Genomic DNA, 12,414 nt, shown 5'->3' on the forward strand with positions numbered 1-12,414 from the left:
ATTATTATTAGAGGGTAGTTTTGTCATTAGTTAATCTAATGCATGCATTAAAACCATTGCATTGCTAATACCTAGAAATCAATGGTATTAGCAATACACACCTTAATACACAATAGAGTGTATAACTAATGCAAGCATTAGTTATACATAGGTTGGAAAAGAGTACCAAACAAGGTACTAGTAATACACACTGCTAATGCATGCGTTATTTTTCCTAATACACTCTACCAAACGACCCCTAAAGCAGTTACATACACACAAGATACACTTGAGCTAAATACTAAATCAACTAGAAAATTTGCAACAAAAAGAAAATCCACCAAACCCTCAAGTCCAGGGGCGGAGCTAGGTAGGACCGAGGGATTCATACTAACCCCCTTCGACGGAAAGTTACACCGTTTATACCTGGTTAAAATTATTTTTTATGTATATTAGTAGATGCTGGACCCCCTTTGATTTTTTCATGTGTAAACTTTTTCGTATTTTGAAACCCTTAAAGAAAATTTTGGCTCCACAATTACTCAGGTCTTGTTGCTGATGTGCCTGTCTTGAAATTTTCTCATATTCATATATCCAGTTTAGTCCCTCAAAGTGGGGTCTGGGGAGGACGCAGACCTTACCTTTACCTCAAGAGTAGAAAGTGAACTGATTATCATTTTTCTCGCTCAAATAATATCTTAAAAGCTATATACACTTTCAAAGGTCCCCGCCCGGTGCAGTTTTTTGTTTCTTGATTGTTTTCAATCAGCTATTTGATCATTTCTTTTCCCTACTAGTTACTACCAAAATCATTCAAAAAGATGTTCTGGTAGCTTTGACATGAATACTATTGAAAAAACAACATGAAAACAAGTAAAATAACAAGGTCTATTCCACTTACAAAGCGATCACAAACGTCTCCATCCTTGAACAATATGAAGGTTGGCAGTGCCTGTATTTTGTACTTATCTGCGAGGGCTGGGTACTTCTCTGTATCAATTTTCACCACTTGAATTTTATCTTTCATCGATTCACCAACTTCGTGTAGAATAGGAACCATGAACTGGCAAGGACCACACTTGCAATCCAGATTTTAGAGTAATTCTTACATGATTTGGTCGTATTATTGAGAAATGCAAGTAATATGGAAAATCCTCTCATTATTAGGTCAATAGAAACAGTAGCGAAGCTTTTGACCCCACATGCGACTTCAAACAAAGAACTTAAGATTGAGACAAATAGCTATATCCACTTAGCAATACTGTAAGCATTCATGTTCTTCTACTTTTGATGTAAAGAAAGTTTGAAGGCTGCCAAGGAGAGTTCAGCGTACCAGGTAGCATAGAAGTCAACCAATAATGGTTTCTCAGAGTTTTCCAACATATCTTCAAAGGAAGAAAATGTTTGCTTCTTTACTTCAACCTAATTATACAGATACAATTTAATCAATCTAAGCAATTACCATCATTTTTTTAAAAAGCAAAAACTTAGAATGCAATATTTTCAAAGAGTACATAACGGGCAAAGGTCAGCAGATTTGAGATAATGATGTCAGTGAGGGATAAAATCAAAAATTGATTTAAATCAAGATAATGCAACTCAGCAGCTCAGGCTGATTACATTGCTATACAAATAGACATCTAGTTGTAATAGAAAATGAAGCATTCAACAAGAAGGCACTGAATAAATAGAAAAAACAGGTGTCTAAAGTCCTCCAAGAGCATATTGCTAATGAAGAACAACGACCTTGCATCAGATTATAGCCAGTGAATAAAAAAAGTATATTTTGTTCTCTGACAGTTTACATCTACTGCAATTTGTTAATTACTTGGTGAGATAGTATTCTCTCAACTTTTGTATGAAACAAAAGAGTGGCTCACTTTCCACACAAATAAGTATACTAATTTGTATCCAACAAAAAAGAATATAGTTCATTTCACCCTTTCCTGATTTATACAACATCTATTTTGGAGGATCCTAAAATATCTGACACGCTTCTACAAATATACAGTGAATCTGATTCTACTCTCATGTCTTTCGAAAATTAAAAGTTCACCTTTAGAAAATGGTGTAATTAATATTTTCCCCTTTGCACTAGCTTATCAATTACTGTAGTTGTTTCTTCTTTATACTTAACAAGACAATGATATTTTGAGGACTTGTCAATAAGCAGAAGTGACGATTATACTCATTTTCGTGTTTCCAAGCAGTGTAAATTCAGGCTTCAGCATATACAAAACTTCACGTGAGAGAATTTTTTTATTATGCCAGGTTTAGTCTATCTGTTACTCTAAAATAACAAAAGCCTGAGCTGAATAATGAAATAGACGGAGGAATGTCTGCAATATCTGCCCTTATTTGCTAATGCTGCAGGGATCCTCACGGCTTGTACACGAATTCAAGTAAAACATAATCTTGATTTCTTTATCTAATAGTTTGATATTAAGTACAAATAAAAACTCAAAGAGAAGAATAAACAACAGGTCACATCTTTACTAAAACTATTACAATTTCACCCTCTTCTGTTCTTCAACAAGGTGTTGGGAAGGTTACTGTAGGTATAATCACTCCATACAAACTGCAACTTAAATGCCTCCAAAGGGAGTTCGGGGATGTTTTAAATTCTGAAGAAGGAAAGGACATTTACATAAATACTGTGGATGCTTTCCAAGGTCAAGAGCGTGATGTTATTATAATGTCATGTGTGTATGCCTCAGGTCATGGGATTGGGTTTGTTGCAGATATTCGGCGAATGAACGTTGCTCTTATTCGTGCAAGACGAGCTCTCTGGGTATGTTACTTCGGTCTCTGTTTATGTGCATAATGCTACACTCATGATATATACATGCAAACGGCAACATATGAGTCAATATTAACTTTAATCTTTATTGTTCTCTTAACAGGTAATGGGTAATGCCAATGCTCTGGTGCAATCAGAAGATTGGGCTGCATTGATTGCTAATGCCAAAACCATAAAATGTTACATGGACATGGATACTTTGCCTAATGACTTCTTGCTACCCAATGTAGCTTCTCATGTTCCTCCTCCGACCAATATGTCTAATAATCGAGGTTTAAGATCTGGGTTACGACATAGAATATATGATCCACATATGGAGTCCAGGTCAGGAACACCTTCAGAAGATGATGAAAAGCCAAATGCATTACATGTAAGAATGGAAGTTATAGGCCTCCTAAGCTAAGACAACACTGGACAATTCGTTGAATGATTTTGATCACCCTGCTGATAGATCTAGAGTTGCCTGGCAAAATGATATACAGAGGAGGCAAAATACAACTGGAATTGGGAGAAGAGACCTGTAGTTGGTGTCCATGAAAATGTGCCACATATCACAGGGACCAATCATTTTTGTTCCTGATGTTGCCTTTGCTCCTGGCTAGGAGATTGGTTGATGGCACAGCTACGCAGGTTGATCTTATGTGCAACATGGTTTGGTATAAAGTAGTCCTTGGTGATGCAAGAATGGAAGGCTATATGGAAGTAAGGAAGCTATTTTTTTCTTCTGAAGACTTTGCTCCTGGCTTGGACAGAGGTTGATAACACAGCTGGTCAAGCAGATGATTTCGTGTTCAGAATATTGTTTGACAAAAGAATTCTTGTCAATGAAGAGAACGGGTGGGTATGTCAGAAAGGAAGAGATCCTGGTTGATTATGGTGGGTATTGTTAGAAGCTTTAACCAGTTAATGGGACTTTGAGCATGGGAGCTCAGTCATGCCTGAAGTTCTTTTGCTGACAGATTATAATGGCAAATGTTTGAAATAAATGATGTTAGTATATGCTTGCTTGGGTTGGGATGAGAAGAAAAAAGCTTAACCTCAGCAAGTAATCTTGAATATACAGCCATTCGGCTGGAATATACTGGCTTTAAAGCCTTGACAAGACAACTAGTCCATGAAAGAAGCCCAGGACAGAGAGAGAACTAAACTTGGCCATGTGGGGAAATTGTTCCAGAAAGTTACAAACTCTGATTATGAACAAGTCACAGAAACACATAAACTGACTGAGTAGAGTCCCAAATGTTGATATGGAGGGATGTTAGGGATGCATTGGAAGTCATTAATTTAAGTATTTAATTATATTTTTAGTTGCTTTATTTATTATTCTAGAATAAGGTTTAGTTTTAGACTTTCATAAGGATTAAGTTAAGTTCTAGTTATTAGTTTGGAATAGGATTTAGGTCTCCTACTTTCATAAGAATTAGACTTCTTATTGATGTAATAAGACTCCAATTTAAAGGGGCTTTTGATGAATTAATCGATAAGTCATAATTAAGCAAAAAACAAGAGATCGGAGTTCTCACTTCTATTGAACTCTAAGGTTTCTGTCTCCCTTTAAAGAGCTGAAGAGATCGTAGTTCTCTCTTTTAATGAACTCTAAGGTTTCAACCTCCCTTTAACGAGCTTATTTATATATCGCCCTGTGAATCGATCCTTCTCTAAAGATTCATAACAATTTAGTATCAGAGCCTAACCCTTGAAGATTCATAACAATTTGGTATCATAGCCTAACACAATGGGCGATGAGATCAATTCCAGATTTAGAGAAGAACGTGTCATTACAAAAACCCTAATAGACTCTAAAATTTCAGCAATGGAACATCGCCTCAGCAAAAAAATCATCCAAGTCATCCAAGAATAATTATCTAGATTGGGAGTTGGCTCCACAAAACTAGCAACCCATAGACCTGAGTCATATAGCGCCAGACAACTGGTAGATCAATGATTCCTGCTACTAAAGGTAATATACCACATATTCAACTAGCTGATAAGAATCATCCAACAAGTGGTAATTCATCTTTGATAAGTTATGCAAAGATGAATTTTCCTACTTCTAACAACATCAACAACCCATTAATTTGGCACATCATTGTGAGCAATATTTTGAGTGATTTGGATCTCATGAAAGTCGCAACCTGATGAGGAAATTAGTCATGCTTCAGCAAACTGATAGAGTCGAAATTTATCAATGTCAACTTCAAGCTAGGGCTGGAATTGGATAAGTTGATACTGATCCAGATTTTCTGGATGATTGCCCAGAAACTTGAGCTTGAGGACAAGCTCTTTCAACGTAAGGGGAGTAATGTTAGGGATGCGTTGGAAGTCATTAATTTAAGTATTTAATTATATTTTTAGTTGCTTTATTTATTATTCTAGAATAAGGTTTAGTTTTAGAGTTTCATAAGGATTATGTTAAGTTATAGTTATTAGTTTGGAATAGGATTTAGGCCTCCTACTTTCATAAGAATTAGACTTCATATTGATGTAATAAGACTCCTATTTAAAGGGGCTTTTGATGAATTAATCGATAAGTCATAATTAAGCAAAAAGCAAGAGATCGGAGTTCTCTCTTCCATTGAACTCTAAGGTTTTTGTCTTCCTTTAAAGAGCTGAAGAGATCGGAGTTCTCTCTTTTAATGAACTCTAAGGTTTCAACCTCCCTTTAACGAGTTGATTTATATATCACCATGTGAATCGATCATTCCCTAAAGATTCATAACAAGGGACCTAGAAGATAGCAACTAGTTTTGTACATATTCGATTGGAGAGCATAATTATTTTCATTTCATTAGCTGGTGTTTTATTAGAAAATATAATTAGACTGGTTTTAAGAGTCGCCACTTAATTTTTAAGAAAAATTAAGAAAATCACATTTTCAAAAGATTAAAACGGGAAATCAATTGAAAAATATTAAGGGGGTTTGGGGTTCTTATTAGCATTTCGGAAAGGGTTTGAGAGCACCCGAAATGCCCGGTAAAATGCGGTTATCCGGCAATTAATTATTTGGTTAAATTTTTTGAATTAATTTGAATTGAACATTTTTTGTAGTTAGGACCATTTTAAGGGAGAAAAATATTGAAATATTGTCTAAGTGAAGTATTTTGTAAACTTATTTATTTATTTTTAAGCCAAGTAAATGATGAATAATTTAGTTAAGTGATTAATTTGAAATGGGTGTCTTTCGGGGATTTGAATTTTTTAAAACCTTAAGGTTAAATAACAAGTATTGACAAGTAAATAAACACAATAAAACAAAGAGAGAAAAGACTTGGGCCCACATCTGGTTTTCCTGTTTGCCTGAGCCACTATTCGGGCCCATTTTCGTCTTGGGCCTTTGCCCATTTCTTGCCACCTGTCCTAAACTAACAAGACAGTAATAATTAAAAGGGCAAATTACTCAACTACACTCCTTTACTTACCTTAATATCCATTTATCCTTACTTATTTTAAATATTTCAAAAATCTCTTATTTACCTATGTATCCCATGCACAATGCTATATATTCCGCCACTATATGGAATGTATCAAACGTTATGTATCACGTGCACAACGCTATGTATCCCGCAAACATCATTTTTAAGGGATTTTTGGTAAATAGAAAACTAGAAAGGATAGGATGTTATTTAGTACTTATAATATGTGGTTCCTATAATTTATACTAATTAAAATGCAAGGGGGCTTAGGCCCAAAATAACAAAATACAAAATTGAAGTTGGGGTCTTTTGACCCATTTTCCCATCTTCGTATACACTAGGTATCTAATCTAGCAATATTTTGAGTGATTTGAACCTCATGAAAGTCATGCTTCAGCAAACTGATAGAGTCGAAATTTATCAATGTCAACTTCAAGCTAGGGTTGAAATTGGATAAATTGATACTGATCCAGGATGATTACCCCGAAACTTGAGCTTGAGGACAAATGTTAGGGATGCGTTGGAAGTCATTAATTTAAGTATTTAATTATATTTTTAGTTGCTTTATTTATTATTCTAGAACAAGGTTTAGTTTTAGAGTTTCATAAGGATTATGTTAAGTTATAGTTATTAGTTTGAATATGATTTAGGTCTCCTACTTTCATAAGAATTAGACTTCCTATTGATGTAATAGGACTCCAATTTAAAGGGGCTTTTGATGAATTAATCGATAAGTCATAATTAAGCAAAAAGCAAGAGATCGGAGCTATTTTCCATGGAACTCTAAGGTTTCTGTCTCCCTTTAAAGAGCTGAAGAGATCGGAGTTCTCTCATTTATTGAATTCTAAGGTTTCAGCCTCCCTTTAACGAACTAATTTATACATCGCGCTGTGAATCGATCCTTCCCTAAAGATTCATAACAAGAGACCTAGAAGATAGCAACTAGTTCTATACATATTCGACTGGAGAGCATAATTATTTTCATTTCATTAGCTGGTGTTTCATTAGAAATTATAATTAGACTGGTTTTAAGAGTCGCCACTTAATTTTTAAGAAAAATTAAGAAAATCACATTTTCAAAAGATTAAAACAGGAAATCAATTGAAAAATATTAAGGGGGTTCAGGGTTCTTATTAGCATTTTGGGAAGGGTTTGAAAGCACTCAAAATGCCCGCTAAAATGCGGTTATCCGGCAATTAATTATTTGGCTAAATTTTTTTACTTAATTTGAATTGAACATTTTTTGTAGTTAGGACCATTTTAAGGGAGAAAAATATTGAAATATTATCTAAGTGAGGTATTTTGTAAACTTATTTATTTATTTATTTTTAAGCCAAGTAAATGATGAATAATTTAGTTAAGTGATTAATTCGAAATGGGTGTCTTTTAGGGATTTAAATTCTTTTAAACCTTAAGGTTAAATAACAAGTATTGGCAAGTAAATGAACACAATAAAACATAGAGGGAAAGAGACTTGGGCCCAAATTTGGTTTTCATGTTCGTCTGAGCCAGTATTCAGGCCCATTTTCGTCTTGGACCTTTGGCCCATTTCTTGCCACATGTCCTAAACTAACAAGACAGTAATAATTAAAATGCGAGAGGGCATAGGCCCAAAATAACAAAATACAAAATTGAATTTGGGGTCTTTTGACCTATTTTCCCATCTTCGTATACACTAGGTATATGCTAGTGTATACAATTATGTATTAGCTCCAATTCCTGTTCGTCAATTTTGAAGGACATGTTCTTTGATTTTAATGGTCGGCTGACTCGATAAATAAAGTTTGGGCTTTTATGGCTCTCCCAAATTGCAAGGGGGAGGTGAGTTCATAATGAACTCGGACAGATTTCACATGCAAAATACAAACAAAAGTATAAATGACAAATATTTAATTAAATATAAACAAAGAACAACGACATAAAATGTGCTCATGATACCTCCTAGATTTGATAGAGCACTAGAACAGTAAGAAATTTTTACTCAACTCTTAATTGTGACAAGGAACAAGAGATGTAGGCAATTATATCATTTATAAAGAATGAGAACAAAGCTCATCCAAAAGACAACAAGCAGCAACAACTAAACATCACTGTTGGCTATATCGGAGAACATTTTAAAGCCTAGAAGTCTAACAATTAACAACATATGTAATACACAAGTATATCTTGTATTAACACCCTTTAGAGGGAGAACAATAAGTTAAATGAGAGATTGGTCATTCAAGTAGGCATAAACTCAGACATAAGCTATAAACCCCGAAAAGATAAACATAGAATTTACTCAGTAAAGCTAAACCAGTAGTCAAGCCTCAAGTTTGGAAAAAGAATGAACAAAGGAACTGAAATCTCCATCGCATTTTAATAACAACAGTAGCAAAAGTTCAAACAGAACAAAAGAAATTTCTATCACTAATATAAATAATGTTAACATGTAGTGACTGAAACATGACTAGGAATGCTTAAACCGATCACATAGAGCAATTAGGAATCGAACAGAGCAAATTTGAGAAAGGGTTTTACCTCTTACTTGGCAGCGAATCAGACGGAACGAGCCAGCGACCGCGATCTTCCTACCACAAAAACTCAAATACGAACAGCAACAAGAAACCTAGGGATAATCTCAAACTCAAACGAAACTTGGGGAAAACAGTAGCTATCGAAATAGAAGAGTGATACTCTGACTGAAGCGAGTTCTTCTCTGCCTTTCCAAATGTGTTACGTTTGTGTTTCTTTCAGCTATTTGACACTAATCTCTATACCTTAGTTTAAGAAAATGCCCACCAGACCCAAAAGTGAGGAATAAGAGAGCTTAAATAGAGGATTTCTAGGGCAGATTTTGGGGGGAAATCGGGTGAAAAATGAATAGGAATCAAGGGCCCAATAATTCAAACTTTAAATTCCTTTCACCATTTGGGGGAGACACTTTTTCCTTGCGATTTCAACCCATTCCGAAAGAGGAAAGGGGAGAAAACGCATGCCTACTACCTGCTGCGATTTGTACAAGCTGAAAGGGACGTCGAGGATGAAGACAAGAAAAACACAGCGTACTGCTCACAGTGTTGGCGCCGCTTGGTCTTGTTGTGTATCGTCGTTTGGTTGTTGTTGTGTTGTCGCGTTGCTGGGAACAATACACTGGAGTTCTGGGTTTCTTTTCAGCATTGGAAAGAGATGAAAATGGGCAGGGTATTTCGAGTAGGTTGCTGGGTCACGAGATTGATTGGAGAAAAAGAAAAATTTAAGTGTTGGGTTAGATCTCTGGGTTGCTGCGTGAAACGAAAGAAGAAAGGAGTGGGGTCGCTGGTACTGCTGAACGTGTATGCATTTGTTGTTGTTTTATTTTGGAATGGGTCGGCGTATGTATTGTTGGTGTACAACTGGTGGGTTTCTTTTTGAATTGTTGTTGTACGTATTGTGTTGTATTTATTGGTATATGGTGTTGGGCTAAAAGTTTGGCCTACTGAAAATTTAGAAGAAGGGCCCAAAATTTGGTCTTTTAAGTGGGTTTAAAGGTGAGGGTCAATAATAAAAGCCTAGATTTAGAATTAAGACTCGGCCAAATGAATTACAACATTAGCCAACTTATTAACCAAATTGAGTTTAACTTGTGAATTTGGCTAAAATTTTAATAAGACGAATTAATATAATCAACCAACGAGCTTCTTTATTTCAACGAAATAAAATAATAAACTCAATTAAATTTAAATGACTCAAAATAAAAACCATAATTTAAACCAAACTATTTCAAGTAAAATGTTTAACTAAAAATAAATCTTTTGAGATGATTCTCGAATATTTGCAAGATGACTTAATTATACATATAATTGTAAAAATGTATACATTAGTTTAAAAGATCATAAAAATGATAGAATTACTTTAAAATGATTTGAAAAATATTTTGAATTTTGATAAAGTCAATGATTTCAAATCGTTGGGAACTTAAGAAGCTCGAAAATTAATTATTATCCTGGAGGGGTGACAAGTAAGTCCAGTATGAAAAAGAGGCTTGCAACCCCTTAGCCATGAATGTGGTCCACTTGACACCCATAATTAAGAACTTACACAGACATAATTTTCAAAGCTCTTGGTGCATTGTCACTCAGATTGAAAAGCTGCTTCTGTTAGAGACAAAAAAAATTTTGGATGCGATACTGAAATCGACAAACCCAAAGATAAACTCACATACCTTCTAATAGGGGTGTGGTTTGATAGTGATGGAAGTCGCTCCTCAGCTCGCGTCCCAAGAGTTTGGTATTCCTCTTTGGACTATGTCTCAGTTCGCTGCTAAGAAAAAGTGTCACGTTGTGTTGCATTCCTTTTGATGTCATCCGCACCTGTGGTTTGCTTTGAGAATTTATCCTCTTAGGATTCTCTCGAAAAAGACTAAAATAAAACTCATTAGCATAGAATGCAATTCAAATAGGGAGATGGTGTCTTTTACCGCGTTGACGCTTGACGTCAGCTTCCTCCAATTTGACATAAAGTAAATAAAGCTTGTGGATTATATTTGTAATATAATCTTCAATGTACTATTTCTTTGATGTCAAAGTAATAAAATAGGCTACTGTAATATGTTGATAGTTTCTCTTGACGTCGTTGTTGACGGTTCTCTTAAAATATTCTTACAAATGACAATGATGCAATAAATATTGATTTTCTCGCGATGCATGGTTTCCTTCCTCGCGATTCATGAATCTTTCTGTTGCGATGCATGACTCTTTATCTGCGATGTATGATTCTTCTTCTTGCGATGCATGGTTGCCTTCTCTGGCTATACATGATTTCTTTCTCTTGTTATGTATGACTTCTTCTCTTACTATGCATGACTTCCTTCTCTTGCAATGCATGATTTCTTTCTCTTGCAATGCATGAATCTCTTTCCTGTCGGTGCCATCCATCTCCGACAGGACCAAGGCACCTCTAGATAACACTTTGCGAACTATATATGGTCCTTGCCAATTTGGTGCAAATTTCCCCTTGTACTCATCCTGATGAGGGAAAATGCGTTTGAGAACCAACTGGCCGATTTCAAATATTCTGGCTTTTACTTTCTTGTGGAAAGCACGAATCATTCTCTGTTGATACAGTTGTCCATGACAAACAAAAACCATTTTCTTCTCATCAATCAATGTTAACTGGTCAATCCACTTACGACCCATTCTCTTGGATGATTCTCAATGAAGGTATTTCAACTTCTGTAGGTATAACTACTTCTGTTCCATATACTAGCAAATATGAAGTAACTCCAACTAATGTTCTGACAGTCGTTCGGTAACCCAACAAAGCATACGGCAATATCCCATACCAATCTCTGCGATTATCAATCATTTTTTTCAAAATCTTCTTTCTGTTTTTATGGGTGGCTTCTACAGCTCTATTCATTTGGGAACGATATGCGGTTGAGTTTCGGTGAGTAATCTTGAATTATTCACATATTTCTCTCATCAAGTGACTGTTGAGGTTCACTCCATTGTCAGTAATGATGGATTCTGGAACTCCAAACCTACATATCAAATTGTTGCGAACAAAATCAGCTACAACCTTCTTGGTCACCGACTTATATGAAGTTGCTTCCACCCACTTGGTAAAGTAGTCAAAAGCAACTAAAATGAATTTGTGTCCGTTAAAGGCGGTTGTCTCTATTGGGCCAATGACATCCATGCCCAAGCTACAAACGACCACGGTGAACTCATAGCATTAAGTTCGTGAGGCGACACTCGAATCAAATCACCATGCACTTGACATTTATGACATTTCTGCACAAACTTGCAACAATCATGCTCCATAGTCATCCAAAAGTAGTCGGCTCGAAGGATCTTCCTCTCCAAAGTGATCCCATTCATGTGTGTACCACAAACTCCGGCATGTATCTATTCCAGAAGCTTTGCAGCTTCACTAGCATCAATCCATCTGAGAAGACCTAAATCAGGAGTCCTCCTATACAGGATTTTCCCGCTTGCAAAGAAATTGAGGGTCATACGACGTATCGACTTCTTCTGGTTAAACATTGCATCCTCACGTTAAGTCTCGGTCTCTAAATACTTCTTGATGAAAAATACCACGGCAAACCATCTGATTCCGCTTCAACATGTGAACAATGAACAGACTGTTCTTTTCCCTTTATATCCAAAGGATCAATATCACTTGTATCTGGATGTTTAATCATTGAGGCAATGGTGGCAAGAGCATCGGCCAACTCATTCTGTGTCCTGGGAGTGTGTTTGA

The 12,414-nt window shown here is 35.6% G+C and overlaps 3 protein-coding genes across 3 annotated transcripts in view; 1 reads left to right on the forward strand and 2 right to left on the reverse strand.

Annotated features, from left to right (window-relative positions):
* LOC125854427 (abscisic stress-ripening protein 3) overlaps nt 1–12,414 on the reverse strand; it is a 47,894-nt gene that overhangs the window by 12,453 nt on the left and 23,027 nt on the right. The window lies entirely within an intron of this gene.
* LOC125854426 (thioredoxin Y1, chloroplastic-like) overlaps nt 1–12,414 on the reverse strand; it is a 49,116-nt gene that overhangs the window by 768 nt on the left and 35,934 nt on the right. The gene's annotated exons all lie outside the window — the stretch shown is intronic.
* Nucleotides 2,522–3,650, forward strand: LOC125855678 (uncharacterized ATP-dependent helicase C29A10.10c-like). The gene is made up of 5 exons (XM_049535423.1): nt 2,522–2,770; nt 2,883–3,149; nt 3,262–3,299; nt 3,382–3,481; nt 3,534–3,650. Exons 1-5 carry the CDS (start codon nt 2,675–2,677, stop codon nt 3,648–3,650), a joined length of 618 nt encoding a protein of 205 aa, XP_049391380.1. The 5' UTR covers nt 2,522–2,674.

Source organism: Solanum stenotomum, chromosome 2, assembly GCF_019186545.1.
Source record: "Solanum stenotomum isolate F172 chromosome 2, ASM1918654v1, whole genome shotgun sequence".
In the NCBI taxonomy this organism is placed as follows: domain Eukaryota; kingdom Viridiplantae; phylum Streptophyta; class Magnoliopsida; order Solanales; family Solanaceae; genus Solanum; species Solanum stenotomum.